Source organism: Hyperolius riggenbachi, chromosome 10, assembly GCF_040937935.1.
Source record: "Hyperolius riggenbachi isolate aHypRig1 chromosome 10, aHypRig1.pri, whole genome shotgun sequence".
Lineage (NCBI taxonomy): Eukaryota > Metazoa > Chordata > Amphibia > Anura > Hyperoliidae > Hyperolius > Hyperolius riggenbachi.
In genome coordinates, this window is record NC_090655.1 from 204178652 (window position 1) to 204206355 (window position 27704).

At 42.5% G+C, this 27704-nt stretch overlaps 1 protein-coding gene across 1 annotated transcript; it reads right to left on the bottom strand.

Moving 5' to 3' along the window:
* LOC137536215 (membrane-spanning 4-domains subfamily A member 15-like) lies at positions 1-27421 on the bottom strand. Its single transcript, XM_068258326.1, has 7 exons — positions 27350-27421; positions 22711-23175; positions 14433-14552; positions 12435-12491; positions 8312-8446; positions 4418-4524; positions 1-1631 (listed from the first exon to the last, which is right to left on the bottom strand). The coding sequence occupies exons 2-7, from the start codon at positions 23161-23163 to the stop codon at positions 1625-1627; spliced, it is 879 nt and encodes a 292-aa protein (XP_068114427.1). The 5' UTR covers positions 23164-23175; positions 27350-27421; the 3' UTR covers positions 1-1624.
* Between the last annotated feature and the right edge of the window lie 283 nt (positions 27422-27704).

Consider the following 27704-nt stretch of genomic DNA (forward strand, 5'->3'; position numbering starts at 1 on the left):
TTTAGAAAAAAAAAACATTTATTTTAAAGTCATAATGGAAATAATAATAATAATAATAATAAATAGGATGCATTAAAATTACTCTTTTTAATAAACACATATATTTACTGTATATTATTGTCATATTTAAAAAAAGCTACATTTGAATGTGCTATATACTGTAAATATCCCAGTGATAACAGAAAGGAGTGTTTGCCAGTTAGGCCCAGTTCAAACAAGATTTCGCTGGCATTGCATTTAGCCAATGCTAAACACTTCATTGCAGATTAGTAGAGAAGCGTTTGGCATCGTACGGGCTCTGACCCCCGCAGGTGGTAATGGAATCACCGTGCTTAGCTGAACCTGGATGCTACATGCGGTGTCCAGGATGAAATGAAATGAAAGGAGACAACAAGATCATTTCCCCAAACAATGGGAAAAGCTGGTACCGAAGTTTAAATAGTACTGTCCATTCATTTGAATAGAGAGCATTTGAGCAACAAACTCCAAGCGCTATGCTTAATGCCATTTTTTTTACGCCTGTGTGAAAGTGGCTATAAGTTTCTGCAAATAGTAGCCTTCTGTCTGCTGAATGATTTGTTCCTGGCTGTGCCCGACCCGAGGTGTCTGATTTGCAATAGTCAGATGTGCCATCATTGTGCAGAGGGAGGTATAAAAACCACACTTCTTATCAAAAGAGAATAAAGAAGCTCACTACCTTGGAGTCAGCTGCTATATTCAGTCAGGATTGGGGTTTGACCTCTGTTATGAGAGAGCTATTTGTTATGCTGATGATTGGTGCTAGTGACAGGTTTATTTAAAATGTCCACAGAGGCATCACAGATGGTACAAAAACATGACGTGATATCTAGGGATGCTCATTCCGATTCCGCGGAAATTAATTGTACGCATTTCCGAACGGAAATCAGATTTCTGCGGAAATACCGCATTACCTCAGCAATTTTAGCCTAATCGCAGAAATCTGAAGTATTGGACCAATCAGAGAATGCAGAGTCAGAACGGACTAATCAGACAATGCAAAAAATGACCAGAAAAGACTACTCGGAAATCAGATTTTGGCAGAAATACCAGATTACCCCAACTCGGTATTTTAATTCAATCACAGCATTGGCCCAATCAGAGAATGTAGAGTCAACTTGGAAGTATTTGGCCAATCAGGGAGTGCAAAAAATTGGAAATCAGAAATCTGTGGATCGGTAATTGCCATTGGCAGAAATTGGAATTTCCGTGGAATCGGAAACCGTAATTTCCGACCATCCCTAGGGATATCTAGCCCGTGGCAGTTCATGCGCATTGCCTGTAAAAACTAAATGCAAGGTACTTCTCCTTCCCATTGTTTTTGCTAATGTCATCTTCCTGAGGTCAGTGGTGGAGTTAAATACAAATATGAACACCATGAATAAGTAAAATATAATCAGATTTAATATCAGTACAATTTTGAATCACACCACCAGCTGTGCAGTTTTCAGTGGAGCCATATTGTGCCACGTGGATCCCAGCCGTGACGCTGTGGCAGATTTTCTCATTACTACTTCTCATGTACATTCATTTAGGTTGCGACTTGTTGGCAATAACAGGTAAAGCTGTGGAGGATATACTGATGAAATTCTCTCACACTCAAACACTAATACCTATAAACGGAAACATAAACATAAGACAATAATTTATTACCGTAGTGCAATATGAAAAAAAAGCTGTTTCGGTTTAATCAATTAAGGAAAAATTTGATTTGATTTATTTCTCTTCAGATTTCTCCTAGGAGATCATTTTTTCATTTTCTGTTTAAAATAATATTTCAGCACTCTGCAATTTAAAAAGTACTAAAAAGTAGGTTAAAAAAGTATTGTAAAAATTAACATTGAGTATTTTCTCCTGGTAGCTTAAAAAGCATTTTATTGATTAGGTGTGAATGGGAAGTAACGGTTTGCATGGTAAGTAATGGTTCATTAGTAGTTATGCACATGATTTGCATCTGATTTGAATGCGACTTGTGCAGATAGCTTATTAGAGGTACTACACATGTGAGCTGTTGGTCATTTGGGATGCAGCCTGTTGTGGTATGCGCTGGCCCTCACTTTGCTGTGAAAATAACACTTTGTAAAAAAAACTTAGGCTATGTTTGTAGTGGGTGTTTGCGTTCCCTGTAAAAGCAGGAATGCAATGGAGGAGAACGTATAAGTAGTACCGCATGTTAGCCACGCATTGCTTTGCATGCAGTGAAGCATACAGTCAATTAAAAATATGCTTCACGGTCACTGTTAATATGCACGCTTTGCGGTAATGCACTGCCGTTAGATACCAGATACCATTAGATTGCACCAGCTGCAGTATGAACGTTGCATAGGTGGTGCATTGTGGTGCTACATCCTGCGTTACAATGCGGCCATTACATCGCACTGCAATGTCCCAGCGTGAAAGTAGTCTTAGGAAAAAAAGTGAATTTAATAAACGCCACTGTGTCTTTGTATCTGATTATTTCTCTACATGATCACTTTCTTTATTTAAGCAATTATCATGTATCTATACCAGGTTTTCTATTTGTTGCAGTAGCATTACATTCCATACCTATGGGTCAGAGGCATTAGGGATGGGGAGCTTCATGTTAATGCTACTGAATAAACAGTTACCAACATTCTGCAGTCACAAGTGGTGCAGGGAGAGAATAGATTAACCTGACAGATGCAAGTTAAATTACACCAAATGTATACCTTGCCTGGCAGATAAAGCAATTGGCTGTTACTTTTTGGATGAGCCTTGTATAAACTCTATAAAAATAATTTGTTTGCACAGCTGCACTGGATGTCATGTCACTTGCAGATTTTTATCAAAGTAATATTCGCATCAAAAATGCTATTTTCAATTTTGAAAATATATGCCCAAAAATACATTGTATTTTTGCAATGTGACTTTTCCCCAAAACTGCAAATTGTCATACATGAATTAAGAGCAATTTACACCTTGTAAAGCGAAAAATCACAAAAAAAGTAAAAATTACACATTTTAAGGTAAAAAAATAATAATCACAAAATAATGTGAAAAAAGCAAAAAATCACAACACCCCCCCCCCCCCCCCCCCCAACAAAATGAATTTAGAAGGCATTTTTGCTTGAAAGTTGAAATTCAAATTTTACATTGTTTTTGGGAGATTTAACTGAAAAAAAAAATAGAGACATTTTCACTCATCACTAGATGTCAAGCAACAGCATTGCTATGGGGGGGGGGGGGTGGGGGGCAATGATCTCCTGGGACACCTGTGCACTCTTTGGGCTTGATTCATAAAAAAAGCACGCCCATGCTAAGCAGTTAGCATGCGAAGTGCCGCACGCGCACTTTTGCAAGCAAAGTCTTGCAATCGCGGACAATTGCGCGCGATAACGTGGCCACGCAAATGTCTGTGGTATCGTGCGCAAATGTCCGCAATCAGGAGACTTTGCACGCGCAAAAGTGCGCGTGCGGCACTTCGCGTGCTAACCGCTTAGCACCTTTTCGTGAATCAAGCCCTTTAAGTTTTTGACAATATTTACAGGTAAATCTTGAAAAATTTGAATATCGTGCATTTATTTCGGTAACTCAACATAAAAAGGAGAAACTAATATGTGACATCATTACATTCAAGGCCAGATATTGCAACCCTTTGTTATAATTTTGATGATTATGGCTTACAGCTTATGAAAACCCCCAAAATAAAACCTCAGACCATTAGAATACTGTGAAAATGTTTTTTTTTTATGCCTGCCAGTAGTAAAGATGATTACATGTAGCTGATTGTGGATCAAACGATACGAACAAATTACATGGCGGATATCAACCATTTCTCTATCTCCTATTTTTTAACTTCTCACTTTGCAATGTATTGATTTATCCCCCCCCCCCCCTTTCCCCTCGCTAAAGATCCTCTTTAATCAGCAATCATTCTGAGGGTTGGGAGCCACAGGAGCTGTTTCAGCCATGCTTTAGATAGACACTGGCGATTCCAAAAGCGCTGGATTACTGAAAGCCAATGGAGGTGATTACACAGAGGGATTGTGATTTCCCAAAATCGCAGTTGTGGGTCCTGTCACATGTTTAGAGCTATTGTGCATCGATTCAAAGTATAGGATCAATGCAAGTTTGCTTTTCAATCACTGCATAAAGCGTTATTGCAGTGATTTTACTACTCAGAACCGCCCAAAAAAAAAAAAAAAAAAAAAAAAAAAAGGAAATCACAATTGCTGCACAAATCGCTAGCATTAAATTCAAGGGCACTTTACAATCTCTTTGGAAAACGCTGCTAAATCAATAAAAATGGGCTGTGCAATTGTGTTTTGTGATTCCTTGTGGGCCCCGGCCCTGAATGCACACTTACAATCATCTAATTTAACATTTTGTAAAACACTTTATTTTGCAATGGAAATGTACATACCTGGGGCACACTTACTCTAGCTTCCTGAAAGCGCAGCATCCAAAACAGAGAGAAATAATGGAGAGAAATAGAATAAACCCGTTTGTACTCACAAGGCCCCAATAAAAAGGCATCGCATCAAACTGTAAATAAACAAAGACAAAAATAAATAAGTACATACATACTATAAACAAGCAATCAATTTGCAAGAAATTACTTAAATGTAGCTAAAGACCATGGAAAACTTCACTAAGGGCCCGTTTCCACTAGCCACCGTGCGCGGCTGCGAGACGCGCGGCGGCACTGCCGGGTCTGCGGGTACGCAGACGGATCCCAGAAGCTGTGCCGCGAAAACTAACGGCAATGCCGGCCGAATCGCTAGGGCAAACAATTCGGCCGGCGGCGCCATTATTTCCTATGGCAGAGTTTCCCCGAGCGATTTGCCTGCGGGGAAACTCTGCGGATTCGGCTCGGTTTCTGCGCTAGTGGAAACGGGCCCTAAATTACACTGGTTTAAACATTGCTTAGGAATAGACATTTTTAATTCAACTGTTTATTTTATCTATGCATTTAAATATTTATATACTGTCATTCAAAAGTTATCAGCTAATTAGAGGACTCTGCTATTTGTAGGAGATAACAAGAGAAGCAGATAATTTTGCATTGCAGATGCAAGAAAAAAAAGGACTAGCTTTGGACACAAAATAATGCCTGAGAGAAACAGCTTATCACTCAAGTGTACCCAAAGTGACATGAGACACGATGAGAAAAATATGTAGGGTACAAAACATATTAACAACCAAGCTGTTATATTTTTCTGCCTGAAAGAGTTAATTTCTAGGCATGGAAGTGACAGCTCCTGGCTTGTCTGTAATACACTAAACATCACTGATAAGCAAATTACAGCTATAAAAGTTTTCCTGGAAGAATACAACATCTGAGGGCAGGGAGAGATAAAATACATTAAAGAGACTCTGTATTGAAAACAAAAATGTTCCTGGGGTACTCACCTCTGGAGGAGGAAGCATCTGGATCCTATCGAGGCTTCCCCCATCCTCCTCCGTCCCACGGTGGTCTCGCTGCAGCCCACGGAATGCACAGCCAACAGTTTGTCAGGCTGTGCAAATTTACTTTTCCCTGTTCCAGTGAGGGCGCTGTTACAGCTCTCTGCTCGTAAATAGGCAGAAATGGCTGATCTCAGTCGGGTCCGCTCTACTGCGCAGGCGCAGGAGACTTGCGCTTGCGCAGTAGAGGGGCCCCGACTGGGATCGCCTATACCCGCCTATTTCCGAGCCAATTGCCGCCACTGCGCCTCTGCTGGAGCTGGGAAGAGAAATATTTACATTCCCGCTGTTCGGGGAGCTGGATCGATGCTCCTGTGGGACGGAGTAGGACGGGGTAAGCCTCAATAGGATCCAGAGGCTTCCCCCTCCTGAGGTGAGCACCCACCAGGGGCATTTTTTTTGCAATGCAGATCCTTTTTAACTTTTTTTTTTCCTTTTTCTAACTCTGGGATGCTTAATAGGCTGCCACTGATTGAAGGCATTAAAACATTCAACCTACTTGGTAAATGTTTAAATGTAAAAGAAAACTATGGGATACTTTAAAAAGTTGTTTTTAGGAGTAGGAGGATCTATATAATTGTTTATCTCATCCGTTTATTTTCACCTCAGGTTCAATTTAACACAAATGAAGTTGTGGAAAAAAAGGTCCATTTATCTCACTTCAGAATTATACAGTGTCTTCAAGAGCAAAAAGATTAGTAGAGGTTTCTCAGCACCCGAGAGAAAAAAGGCACAGGAGACCAAAAAATTTTAAAAAAAGAACATGTACAATAAGTATTGTAAATTGCCCGTGAAACGCGTTGCCTGTCCTAAATAAATATTCGTCTTTACAAAGATCTCGTCATTAAGGTAAGCCACCTCATTTTTTTTCAAGTTTATCTTGTTTTTAATCCAATTTTTTCACACTGGGGCGCCTCTTTACCCAAATTATGTCATGAGCAAAAAAGCTGTTTTCGTTCCACAAGTAAAGGAAGACACAGCTTTCAAATACTGATTGTAAAAATAATTATAACTAAGGGATACTTTTTTCCCTACAACATCCTTGAGATGTACTGAAAAGGAAATGTGTAGTGACAAAAAATAATGAGACTGCTATCTTCTTGGCTACCATACTATAGTGAGGGCAGCCCAGCAGGATTGTGGTTGTGAGAAAATACTTAAAGTGGTCTGAAGTGGTCTTATATATTGAAATCTTCTAATGAGTTGTTCTGAGCTCTGTGTGTGCCTGAAGCAGAGACAGCTTCTCAGAAAGTGTTTTTTACTTGTTACAGACAAATGTATCAACATTGGAATGTAAACAAATATACTGTTATATCCAGTTTGGATGCAGATTTGAAGCTGAATAGCAGGACAAAGTGCTTTGTTTAACCATTTCAGTGATGTCCTGATAAACAAAATGTCTGGGATAGTAGCTTTAAAGCTATGAGGAATGTTTTAAAGCAAAGTAGAAATGTTGACTTTCAGACCACTTTAAAGTGAACCCGAGGTGAGAGTAATATGGAGGTTGCCATATTTATTTCCTTTTAAGCAGTTGCCTGTCATGGTGCTCCTCTGCCTCTAATACTTTTAGCCATAGACCCTGAACAAGCATGCAGCATATCAGGTGTTACTGACATTATTGTCAGATCTGACAAGATTAGCTACATGCTTGTTTCTGGTGTGTGATTCAGACTAGACTGCAGTCTAATAGATCAGCAGAGGTACCAGGCAACTGGCATTGTTTAAAAGGAAATAAATATGGCATCCTCCATATCCCTGTCACCCCGGGTCCACTTTAAACTGTGGTGCAGGGGTGGGGGTGGCGGGACTACTGTAGGGAGAGATTGGGAGAGAGCATTGAAAGGTACATGCTGCCACATATTAGGCCAGTAGGAAATATTGGATCAATCAGAGATTGTAGAAGTGAACCAAGGAAATTGGAATACCGGAGACATTTTAGACCAATCACAAGACTTGGAAACTTCTAAGTGTTGTGATTGGCCTAAAATGTCTGCAGCATTCCGATTTCCATGGTAATCCTCCACATTCTCTGATTGGTCCAGTACTTCCAAGCATTTCCTAATCCTGTATCTGGCATACAATTTCTGCTGTATTTTGATTTCTGCGGTAAAACTCAGCATTCTCTGATTGGTCCAATACTTCAGACTTGAAATGCCATGTGATTGTTTTGCCCCAAAACAATCACATGGCATTTTTTCACAAACAGCACTCTCCATCCCCTGATTTTGTACCAAGATCCTGGTGAGTGAATTAATGGCTTTACATTTTCCCATCTGAACAGGTAAAAACCCCTCACACCTTGGTCATGCTCCCTCCTGAACTGTGGCTGCAGACTATCCTCTGTACCAAAGAAGTACATGTTAAAGTGAAACTAAACTTACTCTCTGATCTAAAAATAAATAGCCAAAGCATGATAACCTTTAGTGGAAAAAAAACGTCAGTACAATTATTAGCGATCCTAAAAAAACTAAAGTTTTAACTTGACCACACATTCTTGGGAGCAAAGAAAGGGTTAAGTCTCAGTGTTTACTTATTAGCAGACAGCCTGGACAGAGCTTATAGGTTTGATTCACAGCTGCTGATCTGATTGGACATTTTAAACTGGCTAACAAACACAGAACACACAGCTGTGATTTTTTTTCAGCAGCTTTATGTGGAATAAAGACTTTTCATTGTGTGCTGTACAAGAGTTTGGGTCCGCTTTAAGAGTCAGTGTTTGATTAAAACTTAGGAATCAAAGTCTTTGGAGAACCCCATCAGTGACAGGCACTGTGCTGCACTCCTGATGTTGCAAAATTGCAAACTATGAAGTTTGAGTTTACAGTGATCCAGTCTAGGATGAATTTAAAAAACTATCTCAACTTACACAATCATAGCTTGGTCCCCAAAATCCGGGTCCGAACCAGCAGTCATTTGCATCATTGAAATCCATCACATTGATTACTAAATCAATAGCAGCAACAATCGAGGTCCCAAAAGTCAGGACAATAGCACAGATAACCTGCAGAAATTAATAACAAATTGGGAGAATTAATATATTCTGGTGATAGTATTGCCAGGAAAAAAAAAAAAAGCTTACAGTATCAATAGAAAAACAAGAAGATTGTGTGCCGTAACCATTTGGTTGTGCAAGTTTTCCTTAAAGGGACACTATCGATTAACATGTTTTTTTTCAATTGAGATAGGAAATGTTTGGAAAGAGCTGCTAAGAACTTGTGTATACATTTCACTGCTTATCTTTTTGTTTACTGTTATCTAATTCCTTTCACATTTTTCTGACGGCAGTCTGCTAAAATTCTGACGGCAGACTCAGCCATGAGGGCTGTTGGAAAATTCCCTCACAGTGTATCTTTTAACTGTGTGTGTAGGGAGCTCAGTCAGAGACAGGCAGAGCTTTCCCTCACAGAGAGCAGAGGAAATGTGTCTTATGTGCAACATAAACATTTGTAATACTACAGTGTGAAACCTGATACTTGTTTTCATATAATCTGCTTCAATATTACACTGTTCTTAGCATGTCAGATTGCAGAGATTCATACAGATTCATACCTTTGCAAATGAGACATTGCAAACGTAACTAAAATCTGCACACAACAAATTACAGCTTTTGCCTCTGATATTCAACATGAATAGTAGGAAAATGTTTACACAGCTACTTAGACATTATTTTTACATTGTCATTTTAGAACACTTGGATATTGATAGATTTCCTTTAAGCTAGGTTTGCATGGTTGGCCATCAAGGACCATCTCAGTCAAGAAGGTAGCATGTAAACAGGAACCCCCTTACATCATAAAAAGATCTGGCATGATGAAATCGACACCCAACTGACACTCGTGGATTTATCTCCTCCTCACCCCAGCCACCTGAAGCTGCTCAGTCATGCATTGTGCATGGTCCCTCCTCTTCTCCCATAGAAACAGAAGTGTCGCTATCCTCTAGAATAGTGCTCCATTTGTGCAGCACTCAGTTCCAAACTGTTGGCTGAGGAGCATGGTAAAAAGTCTTTAACCTGCTCTGCACACATATATACATAGGCCCATATGCAACTTTTTTCCTGAGTTTTCTCCTATGTGATATTTTTGGGTCTTGTCAATAAAATGCCATTTGAACCTTTAGCAATCAAAAAAATACTTAGACTAATTATAACAGTACTTTTCACCTACTTTTTGATACTTTTTCAATTGCAAAGTGTTAAAAAGTTATTTCAAAGAGAAGCTGAAAAACTATCTCCTAGTAGAAAACTCTGGAGAAAAGTGAATTGCATATGGGTCCGAGTGTCTGCTTTCTCATAAAAGTAGAAAATAGTGTGGTTGTAAATATCTTGCTTGGGAATCATTTTATATTTCTAAAGATTAAGGGTGCTTGTACAAACATCTAGATTATCTGAGGAGGGGGGTAGTACTATTTGGACTAGTTGCTTCTACTGAGTTGGACCCCCTTTTGCCTAAAGAACTGCCTTTATTGTTTGTGGCATACCTTAAAAAAGATGTTGGAAGCATTCCTCAGAGATTCTGGTACATATTGACATGATAGCATCACATAGTTCCTCCAGATTCGTCAGCTACACATCTATGATGCAAATCACTACCTCCCAAAGGTGCTCTTTTGTATTGTGATCTGGTGACTGTGGAGGCCATTGGAGTACAGAGAACTCTTTGTCATGTTCAAGAAACTAGTTTTAAGGTTCATACAAACGTCTAATTTTTCCAAACGACCGATCATTTGGATGTCCAAATGACTGGTCGTTTGGACGTCAAATCGGGTGTGTGTACAGCTTGGCAGATCAGTCAAAACCAGCGTTATCAGCTGAACGACCGACTGTACACACGCCCGATTTGACGTCCAAACGACCGGTAGTTTGGAAAAACCTGACGTGTGTATGTACCTTATGACAATGTGAGCTGTGTGGTTATTGTCTTGGTGGAAGTAGCCATCAGAAGATGGGTACACTCTAGTCATAAAAGAATGGCCATAGTCAGCAACAATACTCATGCCAGTTAGTTTACATATTGCTCAGTAAGTACTGAGGGGCCCAAAATTCCAACAAAACATCCTCCACACCTTTACTATACCACCACCAGACTGACATGATGACACAAGGCAGGGTGGATCCATGATTTTGTGTTCTGTCTGTATCTGTAACCATCTGAATGTCACACCTGAAATTGAGACCCTTCCGACCACATTTTTCCAATTTTGTACTGTCAAATTTTGGTGAACCTGTGCAAATTGTAGCCTCCGTTTCCTTTTCTTATCTGACAGGAGTTGCACCCAGTGTGGTCTTGTGCTGCTGTAGCCCATCTGCTTCAAGGTTCAATGATGTAATCAGAAATGGTATTCTGCATACCTTGGTTGTAATGTTTGTTTATTTGGTCTACTGCTTCTTTTTGATCTTCTTGAACAAGTATGCTCATCCTCGTATGACCTCTGACATCAGTCATCCCTTTTTTTTTTTTTACACAACTGCTTCTCATTGGATATTTTCTCTTTTTATGGACTGATTTCTGTAAACCCTAGAGAAGGTTGTGCTTTAAACTCCTAGTAGATCAGCAGTTTCTGAAATACTCAGACCAGCCCTTCTTGTACCAACAAACATGCCACATTCAAAGTCACTTAAATCCCCATTTCTTAATCATTCTGATAATCTGTGTGAGCTTCCTCAACTTGTCTTCACCACATGTAGATGTCCAGATGCACTGGGCACTGGCATGTGATATGGCAGAAGCAGTGCATTTACAAACAATTGAGCAGGCATACCTAATAAGGTGACCAGTGAGTGTACAGTTTCCTTCATTAAAATATTTTTCTGGGCTTTCTTTAAAAAAATGCTTATGTAACATTTTTCTTCATGTAGATCAAAGATCAGATATGTACAAGTCTACAATATTTTTATCTGGTTGTATACTTTAATTTTGATATAGTTTGTATCCCTTTCCTTGCCTTCACCCAACCCTGACCTCATTTCTTCTTCTTAAGTCATCAGGGATCCTATTCGGAAATATGAGAATCTCTGATGGAATGGTTCACAGACAAGGGGCTTGATTCACAAAACGGTGCTAACCCAGTTAGAGACTTTAGGCGTGATAACCATTGCACCACGCTGGGGAAAAGCCAGTTTAGGTGTGATAAGTTTAGGCGTGATAAGTTTAGATATGTTTAGGTCACGCGCAAAGCCCCGCGCGCAAAGCAGCGCCATTAAACTCTATGCGAAGTGCACCAGAGTTTGCTAGTACAAAACTTTTGATCAGCTCTGCACTGCGGTGCTAACCCAGTTGGTGCTTAAACTTATCACGCCTAAACTTATCATGCCTAAAGTTATCACGCCTAAACTTATCACGCCTAAACTGAGTTTAGGCGTGATAAGGGGCTTTTCACCAGGGTGCTAACTGTTAGCACCACTTTATGAATCAAGCCTAAGGAATGAAAAAAAAAAAAGAAACTTTGTAGGACAGCAAATACATCTTAAAGGGACCCTGAGCTCTCTGTAACAACATAATTTGGACTTCCTCCAGCCCCCGTAGCTCTTGAGGTCCCTCAGCATTCTCCTGGTTCCTTTCCTGGTCCCACTGGTGGCTCCGTTAATTGGGGACTTCGGCCTAAAGTCGCCAGTGTGCACCGACGCCACACACGCTATGCGCCATCATGCCGGCTGGCGTGAGAGTCCTGCCATGCTCAGTTCAGTCTTTTGAGAACCAAGAATGCGCAGGACTCTCACTGACACGTTGCGTGTGCGCCATGGACGCGCACTGGGGGCTTCAGGCCAAAGTCGCCAATTACCGGAGCCACCAGCTGGGACAGGAGAGGAGCCTGGAGGACGCCGGGGTACCACACAAGCCAAAGGGGCTGGATGAAGTCACATGTAAGTCCAAATTGTGTTTTTACAGAGAGCTTAGGGTCCCTTTAATCCCCAAATCCAGGTGAACATACTAGCTACATCCTATGAAGTATAATTCTTCCCACTTGAATCTTTTTTGAGGTTATCTTACCTTGCAGCGGGTAAGTGAAGCATGAGCTGCAATATTGACGGATCCTGTGATGATGTGCTTTAAAAAAAAAATAGAATTAGATGCACATTTTAAATTGGATTGCACAATACTGTATACGTTGTAAAGTTATTGACTTAATGAGACATATCCTAGTAACTTTTCTTCTAAGTTTCCTTCAAGGAGATATTTTCAAATTTTAACAGTAAAATACCTTGAAAGTTCCCACTGTACAAGAAAAGTCTCAATAATAATTATGCTATTGCTTTATACACACTGTTTAGTACTTTTTTCAGTTGTTAACTGCTGAAGTTATTTTTAGATAAGATGACAAATTATCATCCTGGGAGAAAATTTGAGAGAAAAAGTTAATTGGAGAGGGGTCAATGGCTGAAGAAAAAAACAGGAGAGAGCGATCTGTGAAAGCGATATCGAGGCTGCCAAATTTACTTCCTTTTAAACAATATCAATTACCTGGCTGACCTTTTGATCTTCTGGCATTAGTAGTGCCTGAGTCACTCACAACCCTAAAATAAACATACAGCTAATCCAGTCAGGCAGGGGTATAACTTTACTGGACAGAGTATAACTATACTGGCAGAGATCTGATGGCAAACACCTCAACCCCCATCACAGGGGACAGACTGGGATCTAGGGAGGGCAGGTCCTGTGCAATATTATGCAGAACAGAAGCATTATTATACATTACCTGCCCCCAGCACATGCGTCTCCCCCACTTCCTGGACCGTTTGCAAGTTGCATGCAGCTAGCCTATCACCATGCGAGGGCTGCAACCGCATGGTGATTGGCTGACTGCATAGAACTTGAAAACTAAGGTGGGCTCAAAAATATAAAACAAAAGTAGGCTACCTGATCCGGGGGGGCTGAGGTAGCCGCAAAAAAACAATGCTCCCGTGGGCCGCAATGGCCCACTTTCACTTTATTATTATTATTATTAAGTATTTATATAGCGCTGACATATTACGCAGCGCTGTACAGTGTATATATATATTGTCACTAACTGTCCCTCAAAGGAGCTCACAATCTAGTCCCTACCATTGCCATATGTCTATATTATGTAGTGTAAGTACTGTAGTCTAGGGCCAATTTTTAGGGGGAGCCAATTAACTTATCCGTATGTTTTTTGGAATTTGGGAGGAAACCGGAGTGCCCGGAGGAAACCTACGCAGACACGGAGAGAACATACAAACTCTTTGCAGATAGTACCCTGGCTGGGATTCGAACCAGGGACCCAGCGCTGCAAGGCGAGAGAGCTAACCACTACGCCACCATGGTGACCTATGGATCACAACGCTGCACAGAGAGACTGGGTGTTTCTCACGTCCTGCTGGGAGGTGGGGAAGCATCAGTGGGCGTGGCCATGGAGAGAGAGCTGCTCAATAGCAGCTCTGGAAACCCTGTAGGAATGCCCTTGATGGGCATTTTGAACAGGAAATCCCTCTCCCTTTGTTTACCTCTGAGATGGTGACAAATATTGTCGCTAATCTCAGGAGGCTATAGCGCGGCAGTGGGGAGGGCAGAGAGCTGCAGTGTGGAGACACAGAGGCATGTCATGAAGCAAAGAACATGCCTCTGTGTCCCATCTGCCCACCTCAGGTTCTCTTGAAGGAGACATGATCATTGGGAGCAGGTCATGTATAATAATTCAATAATGCTGCTCTGTGATCTGCATATTAATGTACAGGACTTATCTGCCATGGCAGTCATGTGACACAGGGGAGAGATCAAATTACAACTTGTTACCGCTTGTTATTAGACACAAATGCGGGGGAATTAAACAGGCTAAACTCTCTAAACACATACGGTGCATTTCTCTATGTTTTCCTAATGTCCAGAGCAAGAGTTCAGGTCTACTTTAAACCTACTTTAGTTATTTACCAAAACTGCACCTTGGCCTCGTGACAGAAGTGTGTTATATATAAATACATGCCTGGACATTATAATCCAGAGAATTTTATGAGTTATGTGTTTTATACTAACCAATGCAGCTCCCCAGAAGGGAATGCCACTAGAAATAGTTGAAGATCCGCCACCATGGTAATTCGCAGTCAATCCAATGCCGATTCCAAGGTGTGCAATTGCCATTATAATCATAACAATCTGTAGGACAAGAGAAATAAGGAACACATTTACCTACCGTAGCATTACATGTAATGTATACTTAAAGAGAGCCCGAGGTGGGCTCAAAAAATAAAAAAATTAGGCTACCTGATCCGGGGGGGCTGAGCAGATCAGGTAGCCACAAAAACCGCTGCTCTCCGCCGCTCCTGTGGGCCACACTAGCCCACTTTCACTTTCGTGACCTATAGGTCACAACGCTGCAACGAGAGACAGTGTGTCTCTCATAGCGTGCAGGGAGGCGGGGGAGGGGCAGGGGGTTCGGCCGCCGGCCAGGAAGAGAGAAGAATCCCTGCAGGAACACCCCTGGTGGGCGTTTTGAACAGGGAATCCCTCTCCCTGTGTTTACCTTCGAGATAGAGACAAATATTGGTTGGGGAGCTATAGCACTGCAATGGCCCATTGTGTTAATGATAAGGCCACCAAACCTTGTTTCCAGCGTGTAGCTCCACCCCCTTGAAGAAAACACCACCAGCTCTTTTTCTATCTCTGGTGCTGGAAAGAGAAGTGGCAGAGGCCATTTTCTTGTAGGTGGAGCTATGCACCAGAACCTGGCTGAAATGGGGTTATTACTAAGCTATTACTAAGACAATGGCCCGTATTCAATTCACTTTTTCTGCTGTTTAACCACGTCACTTCCAAGGGTTTTTCCCCTTAAAAAAAAACAGAGCAATTTTCACCTGTCAGCACTCCTTCCAGTCACTTGCCTATAACTTTATTACTACTTATCACAATCTATATCTTGGGGGTTTTTTTTCCGCCACTAATTAGTCTTTATTGGGGGGGTGGGTACTTTTTTTTGCTACTAAATATTTTATTCTAACTGCATTTTAAGGTGTTCCCATTTATTGATCTACCGGCTAATGACTGGCGGAGGTAATGATCGTGGGAGGGCACGTGAGGGGGGGGGGAGCGAGCGGGAAGGGACATAGTAGCTATATCCCTGCAGGGAGATATGGGATTTTTCAGGGATGTAGTTACTGTTCCCGGGGAAGAGGAAGTAGTAAATATCCCCCCCCCCCCAAAAAAAAAAAGTACCAAAAAGTAGTTCATTGTCAAAATGATTCTTAGTATTTCATTGCTTGCTGGTGACTTAAAATGCATTTTATTCACAAGGTGTGAAAATATCAACTTGGAGAAAACTTTATTATAACTTCAGATAATTAGGTATCTATTAGTTTGTTATTTTTCACCAGAGGAGTGCTTTAAATATTATTTTTTGGCCTTAAAGAGAATATATCAGGGCTCTTTTCCACTGCAAAACACAAAAAGTTTGCAATTTTGATGTCTGTTTTTTTGTGCGTTTGCTTTTTTCTGATTGGCAAATGTTGTCTTGATTTTTGAAAATAGATACTAGTGGTTAATCAATACAAAACACAAAATGCATTTCTATGCATTTTTTATGCGTTTTTCATGTGTTGCTATACTTTATATTGAAAGGCAAAATGCATCATAATCGCACAGACATGCGTGTGCGTTTTTTTCTTTTTAAATCGAAATGCAGCAGTGGAAAAGGATCATCCAAGATTGTTATTTTAAACAGGCTGCACTTAAGAATCAGCAAACGCATGCCTTTTGCGTTTTTGGCAAAAACGCAGCTAGTGAAAAAGACGCCTTAGGGATTGTCTGTTACTCAAATAAGGGAGAGTCTACTCTACACCAAAAGACTATTCTCAGTAACATAACATTGCTTCTCATTTTTTTAATTCTTTTAATTTCATCTATTTATTTATATAGTTTTAACCTGTTTCAGAAGTCACTGATTGAAATGTATGCCTTGCTTACTGACTGTTATCTCTGCCAGGGTGAAGAATTCAGTCTCTTATCACTGCTTGCTCTTGTGCTCAATGAAAATGGCACCTGACCCTGTGATCACTGTGAGCCAATCACAGTGATCACAGCAGTAAAATATTGGGGGGAAAGGCTCTGGTCCTTAAGGGGCCAGAGTCTGCAGTTTCAGAAAAGGTTACATTTTAAAAATGTCACCTGAAATTGTGGCAAAATGTATTCATAATTTCTTGGCTTCACCTTTCAAAGAGATATAGCCCCTGATTCATTCAACTTTTTTTCCAGAGGTTTTTTGTTTTTTTTTATACAGATGAACCCTAATAAAAGCAAAACAATTACTCAAGTTAATTTGTCTGAAATTATCTTACCAACTTTGAAATAGAGATGTCCCGAACGGTTCGCCGGCGAACGGTACCAGGCGAATTTCGGGTGGTTTGCTTTCCCGGAAGTTTGAATCACCCTATAATGCTCTATTGAGCAAACATTTGACCCTCTACATCACAGTCAGCAGGCACATTGTTGCCAATCAGACTGCACTCACTCCTAGAACCCCCCCCCCCAGGCGCGGAGCTAGGGGGGGTCGGGGTAGGACAAGTGCCCCGGGGCGCCTGGTCCCCAAGGGCGCCCTCCGCCTGGCTGAGCTGCGGGGGTTTTTTTTTTTTGTTTTTTTGTTTGGCGGGTGAGGGGAGCAGCGCAGAGAAGAGGGAGAGCTGTGCGGACGGTGGGGAAGGGGGGCCATATCCCCCCTCCTTCCCTCACCTTAGGTGCTCTCTCCCTCCCTCGCTGTCCCCTCCAATGTCCGGGTGGCTCTTGGCTGGCAGCGGCGGGCGGAACTCACCTCCGTCTCGCTCCAGCGCCGGGCGGAAGTTCGGGTGCGCAGCCGCTGCTCTGGTCTGGACCAGACCAGAGTAGTGGCAGATCCATCCGGCGCTGCGACGAGACGGAGGTAAGTTCCGCCCGCCGCTGCCAGCCACCCGGACATTGGAGGGGACAGCGAGGAAGGGAGAGCAGCTCTTCTCTGCGCTGCTCCCCTCCTGCTGGGGAGGGGGACACCTGACCTGGCTACCTACTCTGGGCACATATACCCCTGCCTACATATACTGGACTTATATCCCTGGCTACCTACTCTGGGCACATATACCCCTGGCTACCTACTCTGGGCACATATACCCCTGGCTACCTACTCTGGGCACATATACCCCTGGCTACCTACTCTGGGCACATATACCCCTGGCTACCTACTCTGGGCATATATACCCCTGGCTACCTACTCTGGGCACATATACCCCTGGCTACCTACTCTGGGCACATATACCCCTGGCTACCTACTCTGGGCATATATACCCCTGGCTACCTACTCTGGGCACATATACCCCTGGCTACCTACTCTGGGCACATATACCCCTGCCTACATATACTGGGCATATACCCCTGGCTACCTACTCTGGGCACATATACCCCTGGCTACCTACTCTGGGCACATATACCCCTGGCTACCTACTCTGGGCACATATACCCCTGGCTACCTACTCGTGGCACATATACCCCTGCCTACATATACTGGGCATATACCCCTGGCTACCTACTCTGGGCACATATACCCCTGGCTACCTACTCTGGGCACATATACCCCTGGCTACCTACTCTGGGCACATATACCCCTGGCTACCTACTCTGGGCACATATACCCCTGGCTACCTACTCTGGGCACATATACCCCTGGCTACCTACTCTGGGCACATATACCCCTGGCTACCTACTCTGGGCATATATACCCCTGGCTACCTACTCTGGGCACATATACCCCTGACTACCTACTCTGGGCACATATACCCCTGGCTACCTACTCTGGGCATATATACCCCTGGCTACCTACTCTGGGCACATATACCCCTGGCTACCTACTCTGGGCACATATACCCCTGCCTACATATACTGGGCATATACCCCTGGCTACCTACTCTGGGCACATATACCCCTGGCTACCTACTCTGGGCACATATACCCCTGGCTACCTACTCTTGGCACATATACCCCTGCCTACATATACTGGGCATATACCCCTGGCTACCTACTCTGGGCACATATACCCCTGGCTACCTACTCAGGGCACATATACCCCTGCCTACATATACTGGGCATATACCCCTGGCTACCTACTCTGGGCACATATACCCCTGGCTACCTACTCTGGGCACATATTCCCCTGGCTACCTACTCTGGGCACATATTCCCCTGGCTACCTACTCTGGGCACATATACCCCTGCCTACATATACTGGGCACATATACCCCTAACTACATATACTGGGTACATATACCCCTGGCTACATATACTGGGCATATATACCCCTGGCTACATATACTGGGCACATATACCTCTGGTTACATATACTGGGGACACATACCCCTGCCTACATATACTGGGCACATATACCCCTGGCTACCTGTTCTGTGGACATCTCTACCCCTGGCTACCTGTTCTGGGGACATCTATACTGCTGGCCACCTATTCTGTGGACACCTATAGACCTGGGGCTACCTATTTTTGGGGAAGCACTGCTGTCAGATTGAGTGTATTTTGGGGAACTGCTGCCAGGTGAGAGGTGTCTACCATATTAAGGGGGCATTCTGCCTATTTATGTGAAATGCTGTCTATTTATGTGCCTCATGACTGCTGAATTTGTCTTGTTGGGGGCCTCATGGTTACTGAATTTGTCTTGTTGGGGGCCTCATGATTTGTTGGGGGCCTCAAGATCGCTGAATTTGTCTTGTTAGGGGCCTCATGATTGCTGAATTTGTCTTGTTAGGGGCCTCATGATTGCTGAATTTGTCTTGTTGGGGGCCTCAGGATTGCTAAATTTGTCTTGTTGGGGGCCTCATGATTGCTGAGTTGGTCATGTTGGGGGCCTCATGTTTACTCATGATTGCGGAATTTGTCTTGATGGGGGGGGCTCATGATTGCTGAATTTGTCTTGGAACATGCTGAAAGGTACATACTGAGGGAGGGTGGGTGAGCGGGAGCCTGCTAACCTCCATGTACATTTGAAGGGGCGTGACCAAATGTGGAGCACCCAAACGCACGCCCACATTTGGTCACGACCCTTCACCTTAGGGGGCGCATTAATAGTCTTTGTCCCCGGGCGCTGAAAACCCTAGCTACGCCTCTGCCCCTCCCCCTTATACAAGGTAAGGTCCTTGCGCCGTTTTACTCACTAGTCTGCCTACACTAATTAGTTAGAGGACAGCTGCTGACAGACTCTGCTAGGGAGAGTTTAGTGAGGCTTGTTCCTTATATTCCTTCCTCTCTCTTTCTCCTTCCTCCTTTACTCACTCCTCCTCGGTCTCATCTTCCAGGGAATTGTAGAATTTCAAAAGCCAGCTTATATACCTTGGCCAGGAATTGAACCCAGGTCTTGGCCGGGAATTGAACCTAGGTCTGAGTGCTTGGTAGATAGCTCTCTTAACCGCTATACCACCACCAACACTACATGCTGAAGGCAGCCTAGCATGTACCATTATGATATATCCTAGAGAAAAATGAGCTTGCTTAAAGATTTGTAGGCTTTCAAAAGCCAGCTTACATACCTTGGCCAGGAATTGGACCCAGGTCTCAGTGTGTGGTAGGTATCTGACTTAACCCCTATACCACCAACCACACTACATGGTGAAGCCAGCCTAGCATGTACCATTATGATCAATCCAAGAGAAAAAGTAGCATGCGTAAGGATTTGTAGAATTTCAAAAGCCAGCTTACATACCGTGGCTGGGAATTGAACCCAGGCTGGGCTGGGAATTGAACCCAGGTTGCAGTGTGTGGTAGGTATCTGACTTAACCCCTATACCACCAACTACGCTACATGCTGAAGCCAGCCTAGCATGTACCATTATGATCACTCCAAGAGAAAAAGTAGCGTGCTTAAGGATTTGTAGAATTTCAAAAGCCAGATTACATACCATGGCTGGGAATTGAACCCAGGCTGGGCTGGGAATTGAACCCAGGTCTCAGAGTGTGGTAGGTATCTGACTTAACCCCTATACCACCAACCACACTACATGCTGAAGCCAGCCTAGCATGTACCATCATGATCACTCCAAGAGAAAAAGTAGCGTGCTTAAGGATTTGTAGAATTTCAAAAGCCAGATTACATACCATGGCTGGGAATTGAACCTAGGTCGCAGTGTGTGGTAGGTATCTGACTTAACCCCTATACCACCAACTACGCTACATGCTGAAGCCAGCCTAGCATGTACCATTATGATCAATCTAAGAGAAAAATTAGCTCTCTCTCTCTCTCTCTCTCTCTCTCTAGGACTTGATGCCACTGAACTGAATTTTCAGCTTAAAACCATCAACGGATACCGGCAGATTTTCGCATGCATTTTCGGAATTCTGCCAGATTGAAAAAGCAATTCCGTTCCGACCAAACGGAATGGAATGACCAATTTCCGCCTAAAAATTCCAGAAAATACAATTCTGTGGAAAGCAGTGACCATCCCTACTAGAGAGAGAGAGAGAGAGAGAGATGAATCTACCTGGCTATCTAGGGTTCTCTTCTGACAACTGTTGAACACAAAAGGCAAGGCCATGCCTGGCTACAAATACTTAGAGAGAGCTCATTTTTCTCTTGGATTGATCATAATGGTACATGCTAGGCTGGCTTCAGCATGTGGTTTGGTTGGTGGTATAGGGGTTAAGTCAGATACATACCACACACTGAGACCTGGGTTCAATTCCCAGCCCAGCCTCGGTTCAATTCCCAGCCATGGTATGTAAGCTGGCTTTTGAAATACTACAAATCCTTAAGCATGCTACTTTTTCTCTTGGATTGATCATAATGGTACATGTTAGGGTGGCTTCAGCATGCTGTGTGGTTGGTGGTATAGGGGTTAAGTCAGATACTACCTACCACACACTGAGACCTGAGGTCAATTCCCGGCCAAGGTATGTAAGTTGGCGTTTGAAAGCCTACAATTCTTTAAGCAAGCTCATTTTTCTCTTGGATATATCAGAATGGTACATGCTAGGCTGCTTGCAGCATCTTAGTGTTGGTGGTGGTATAGCGGTTAAGAGAGCTATCTACCAAGCACTCAGACCCGGGTTCAATTCCTGGCCAAGGTATACAAGCTGGCTTTTGAAATTCTACAATTCCCTGTAGATGAGACCCTCCTCCCTCCGAGAGGAGGGAGAGAGGGATATACTGTCTGATGTTGTAAAGCAGTGTAGGCCTGTAATTGAACATTGCATGAGATTTGTGACCTAAAAATAGGGGTTTATGTGAAATCTAGATTTTTGCCTGGGACTTTTGTTGCGTATTTCACTCAATAATGTCTTCCTCCAGGTATTAGAACCCTTGAAACATGTTTTCTATCATTTTTCCAGCCAGTAGAAATCTTTCTAAAATTTAAAGTTCGCCTCCCCATTGAAGTCTATTGCGGTTTGCAAAAGTTCCTTCCGCGAAAGTTCACGAACGGGGTTCGCGACATCACTACACATTTTCCCTTGCTAGGGGCTGAAAAAGTGTTTTGCCATATGTAAATATTACCTGTAAAAAGTTTTGTTGAAGACTTGCCCTAGAGAGTGGTCAGTTCAGCAGTCCCTACCTAGATCGGGGTGGGGGTTTATTCAGATTTGTGTTTAACTGGTTAAGGTTCTTGGATGCAGAAATGATTTCTAAAATTGAAAACCACTGCATGTTGCACATTCATGAGTGCGCTCCGGCACGCTTACACCCCTAATGCCAGTGCACATTCACAAGCACACACACTTGTGTGCTATACCAAATGGCAGAAATAATTCACTAAAAAATAGGCATAGAGGGAGGGGTGTATAGTTTTAAATGCTAATTATAGTGATATGAGTTTCTTCCATGAATTTGTAACCCCTACCTAGCCTATTAACCCCTTGGTAACCCCCTCAATATATGTACCTGTCCATACACCTTTAATGACTGCTGCCTGCAGCAATCGCATGCTATCGCTATGGTGACAGATCAAGGCCCCAATAATCTGCAGAGTCATTGCTCTGCCTAGCGATGCATCTGTACAGCACTGGGGCCCCTAAACTGTCGCCCTAGTGATTGCATCCGATCACTACAGATGTGCAGGTGTGTTTTCCTAATTATTACTGTTTAAAAGTCTGAACAATCATTGACAAGCACTGCGATTTGGACTGCTATATTTGTATTGTTCTGTATTGTTTGAAGGAATTCAGAAAAAAAGGGTTAAAGTATGGAGAATTGTCATTAGGTTTGAACAAATGAAGACACATTAAACTTTCCAAAGATAACACAATGACCTATAAGTTAAGCACATACGTAGCATTGTCTAAAAGCTCTTTACTCATCACTTACGCCAATACATGGATTTCCCCTTCTCTGATTTCTACTGACTGTCTCCTGGGGCCAGACTGGTACTGAAGTCTGAGTAGTGTTGATCACTGGTGGATTTGTTGTTGGTGTGCTGTAAGGGATATTGTTAAAGGTGGCTGATGGTTGTATGTTCCACTGTTGGTTATTAGCTGGAACCTGCACTTGGGAACCATTGTAATACTTAGGCCATGCATCATTAGGTCCAGCTGGAGCACTAGGAGTGACATTCAACTGAAAATCACCAGGATACAATGGGAAATCACTGATTGTTTCATAAGCCGGAGGAAGTTCAGGATCATGATATTGTTGAACAGGATATGGAGCTACAGGGACATTCTGTAATGGTAACGCATGTTGTTGAGGATGTGCTGCAATTCCAGCGTACGGAGGAGGAACATATCGCTCGCTGTTTACGTCATTTCCAGGTGTGGGCATCCCCAATTTAAACTGTGAAAATAAAATCTTAATTTTAATTAATTCAGTAACCTAAATAGAATAGTCTTAAAAATAACAAAACAAGGACAATAAGAGTAGAAAATGGGCCTGATGCAATTGTCAGACTCACCAACATTAAATGCTGCGCTGTGTCCGATAATCAGGCGATGATAACATCGTCTGATCCAATTGCATTTAGCCCTAAGCAGAGTGTTAAAAAATCTTGCTTGGGCAATATTATCGCCCAGCGAGTTATTTACACCCTATTCCATTACAAATTGCATGCCTCTGGGAAGCAATGGTTCCGGGCAGACATGAGCGTTAGCTCAGACCTGCAAAATGCAGGTCTAAACCAGCTAACGCACATCGTCGCTGCTATATCTGGGGGAGCTCCCCGCCGGGCCACCGCACATCTCTGAAGCTATCCACGTGGCAGCACAGGCACCCCAGTGCCTGGTGTAGCCTGTATATGCCAAATTCGGCTACAAAAAGGGCGCCTGGTGTAACCCATATGCCAACTTCGGCTACAAAGGGCACCTGGTGTAGCCCGTATATGCCAAATTTGGCTACAAAGGGCGGCTGGTGTAGTCCATATATACTAAATTCAGGTTCAAAGCGCATCTGGTGTAGCACATATATGTCAAATTCGGCTACAAAGGGCACTCGGTGTAGCCCATATGCCAAATTCAGCTAGAAAGGTCACCTGGTGTAGCCCATATATGCCAAATTTGTCTACAAAGGGCGCCTGGTATAGCTGAAAAAGCTAGTTTTAGTTTATAAAAAGGATGCTGTTATAAGCAAAATTTGTTGGGCTATAAAAGGGCTCTAGATATAGCTGAGAAAAGTTATTACTATGACCTAACGTCTCCCTACTCTCACACAGAACCCTCCCCTAACCCTAAGACCCCCCCCCCCCCCCTACTTGTGATGCCTAATCCTAACCCCCTCACCTCCAAATCAAAAATCTTGGCTATAAAAGGGTGCCCTTTTGTAGCAGAATCAAAAACCTTGTAGCCGAAAATCTTGTAGCTGGATAAAAAATGTTGTCTACAAAGGGGCGCCCTTTTGTAGCAGAATCAAAAACCTTGTAGCCGTAACCTTGTAGCCAAATAAAAAATATAGGCTACAGTAGGGCGCCCTACTGTAGTCGAAAGCCTTGTAGCCGATTAAGAAATATGGGCTACATAGGGGCACCCGACTGTAGCCGAAAGCCTTGTAGCCGAATAAAAAATATGGGTTACAAAGGACTGCCCTACTGTAGCCGAAAACCTAGTTGCCGAATTAAAAATATGGGCTACAGGGGGGTGCCCGCTTGAAGCCTATATCAAAACTCGGGCGCCCTTTTCACCACCTTGTAGCCGATATTTGCGGAAATAACATTGATGTGTATGGAGACGCCTGTTCATACAGGCAGTTCAGGTGTCCTTTTCAACTGATCCCGGACTATTTTCATAGGATCTTGCCATTTGCCATTACAACTGAAATCATGCAGTGAATATTTTATTCTACCCAATAATCTCTGGGGCTACTGGATGCTGAAGTAAGAAGGTTCATTAAATATAATTTAAGGTGATTCTTATGTAGCTCATTGCATTTAGATTCCAGACTGGAGGTTTTTTTGTGGTTTTTTTTTTTTTTTATGGATCTGTTTCCTTACATCACATAATCGTGCCCTGTTTAGCTTTTTTTTTTTATTTAGGTGTATTCTTGCAATTTTATTGTGCATGGAGCCAAATTCAGACAAGAAGGGCGGCATCTAACTGTGTATATCACATTCAAATTATTCACACATTCAAATTATTTGAACATAAGGTAATGTTTTTGTGATTCATACAAAAAAAAAAAACATTACAGCCTCATTTCATGTGTGATATGACTGTGAATTTGGTTCAGAAAATGACTGTATATCTGCAATATATTTTGGTTCATACATACAGTAGCTATTAAGTCAGTTTAGCCAGTTTTTAGTAGACAGCAAACAAAGCAGAAATAAAGAAATATAATGCTTGCTTCAGACAATGTAGTGTCAGTGTCTCTGCCAGTGTTGTATTACTGTCCCATATGCGGAACCAAGCTATAATAGATGAAATTCTCACAGGTTGCTTTAGTTACTAAAAATCCTAAATAAATATATATTTGGCTTATTGTTGTTTGCTTTGAAACATCATTAAATAGCCTAACAATAATAAGCTATTACCTCTTGCTACAACTTTAAAATTCTTTGGTCTGTAAGCCAAACATGAACCCACCTGTAATGATCGCTGCTGCAGCAGGTGTTGCTGGAAGTAGTAGTGCTGCAGCTCAGGCAGTTCTGATGTCTTTCCATGCAAGCTGCATAGCTTTGTCTGTCTTTCCCTGCTGTCAGCTTGTGACTGATTATCATTCACCTGTGTGGGAATCTGCATGTCTGCTCCCATTGGATGACCTCAGTATAAAGATCTGCTTCCTGCAGGGTTTCCTTGGGTTTTCATAGCTTCAGTTTAAGCCTGTCCTGCTGTCGCTTCGGCCCCCGATCGTGTTTCTTGTTCTAAAGATACTTTGCTGGTCTTTGCATCATATATTGGTTCATTGCCAATATATATGCATACCAGCACGTTTATTATTTTCCTTGTATTTGTGTTACGTTGATACATCAGTGTCGCTGATGTATACGTACACGAACTGTTTATATCCTGTGTGCAGTTAGTCAGCTTTCCAGCACGTTTTGGTAGGTTGCGCGTACCGTGACCACCCGTGCTGAGGTAGTTACCCTGCTCCTGGTTCTGTTTGTGGATTGCGTTCATCTCTGCGAAGAGATAACGAATCCTTCTGAATCCTGTTCTATTACCGTTTGTGGATTGCGTTCATCTCTGCAAGGAGATAACGAATCCTTCTGAATCCTGTCCTGTTACCGTTTGTGGATTGCGTTCATCTCTGCGAAGAGATAACGAATCCTTCTGAATCCTGTTCTGTTACTGTTTGTGGATTGCGTTCATCTCTGCGAAGAGATAACGAATCCTTCTGAATCCTGTTCTGTTACCGTTTGTAGATTGCGTTCATCTCTGCGAAGAGATAGCGAATCCTTCTGAGTCCTGTTCCCTGTATTACTCCAGTCCTAGTCAGCGTTCCTGCTTATGTCATATATCGGTTCATTGCCGATATATACATATGTTAGTCAGACGTTACAAATAGTTTCATTGATAGCTGTAATTGTAATACGCTAGGAAAACATACTTATTGTATATTTGTCTGTGTTACGTTCATCTATCTTGATCCTGCTATTTCCTGACTATCCTGTCCTGTCTTTGTGAGGCACGCCATCGCTGCAATCGCATTGGCTGCCTCATTCCAGTCTGTCTTGTTTTGGACGCTTGCTGTCGCTAAGTAGCCGCTAGCTAGCAAGCGTTCATTCTGTCTACCTGTCCTGATCTCCTCAGTTCTGGTTTATGCGCTCAGCGCTACTTTGCGCTGAGACGTTATAACGAAAGCATTGTTTGTGGCTGTCGGATCTGCACCGGCTCTGTGCGCCACAATCTCCTTTTGGAGTCAGTCCTCCCCTCCACTATACTAGGGATAGCCTGTTTCCTTGTGCTAGTGTGTGTACCTCCTCCACGTCAGCTCATGCGTTGCATGCTGACTGTGGAGAATACACCACCAAGCCTTACACCACCTTTTCCATCGTTTCTGGAAGGGGTAATGAGAAAATCAGTCAGCCAGTAAGGAGCGGCCAGTAGTTACTGGCAATAGCAATGTGGCTCTATCAAACATCATTAATCAAAAAAAGGAAATGTAAATTTACAGAAAATAGATATTGAAAAAGCATAATGACAATGCAGCCAGTATTTCTCCATAATACGATGCATCTTCAACTTGAGCCTTGTTCACATAGTGTAGTCTTGCTGAATTCACATCAGTTCTACCTTACTACTTCCCTATCTATGATTTTGATGATGATTTGTAGTAATTAATGCAGAAGTGTGTATATACTGTAGAATGTGTAATATATATATATATATATATATATATATATATATATATATATATAGTGCAATTTGCGTATCATTGATGCGTATTTACATCTGAAAGCATCCCACTCCTATCCGTAAGGTAAATCACTCGTTGTCTACTGTTCACATTGTTTATGCAGTTGGATATACAGTAGAAGTCTATATATAAGGTTATATATGTAAGTAAAGAGTCTACTCACCCAGAAGAGAGAGCTTGTTACTGCCTGTCTGAGTTCAGGGACTGAATTTCCTGTATGTATGAATTGCTTTGTCTGCCTGCTGCAGTTTTATAATCTGTTTGGATTCCAATTCATGCGATCAGCGGGCAAAGTTCAAGGGGGAAGTACAGGAGATGAGTCATGGAAGAAGGAGGACTGCACAGTCAAGACACGCAACATAGGCAAATGAGGTCCAATGACCATTGTGGATTACATCACACTAAGGAAAAATTGAATGTTATATCCAGGATGTCATGCTAGGAAAGTTGCACAACCAGCACTTTGCACTGCCCATTAGCTGTTGCTTAATTCACTTTTTGAAAGCAAGACTTTTCTA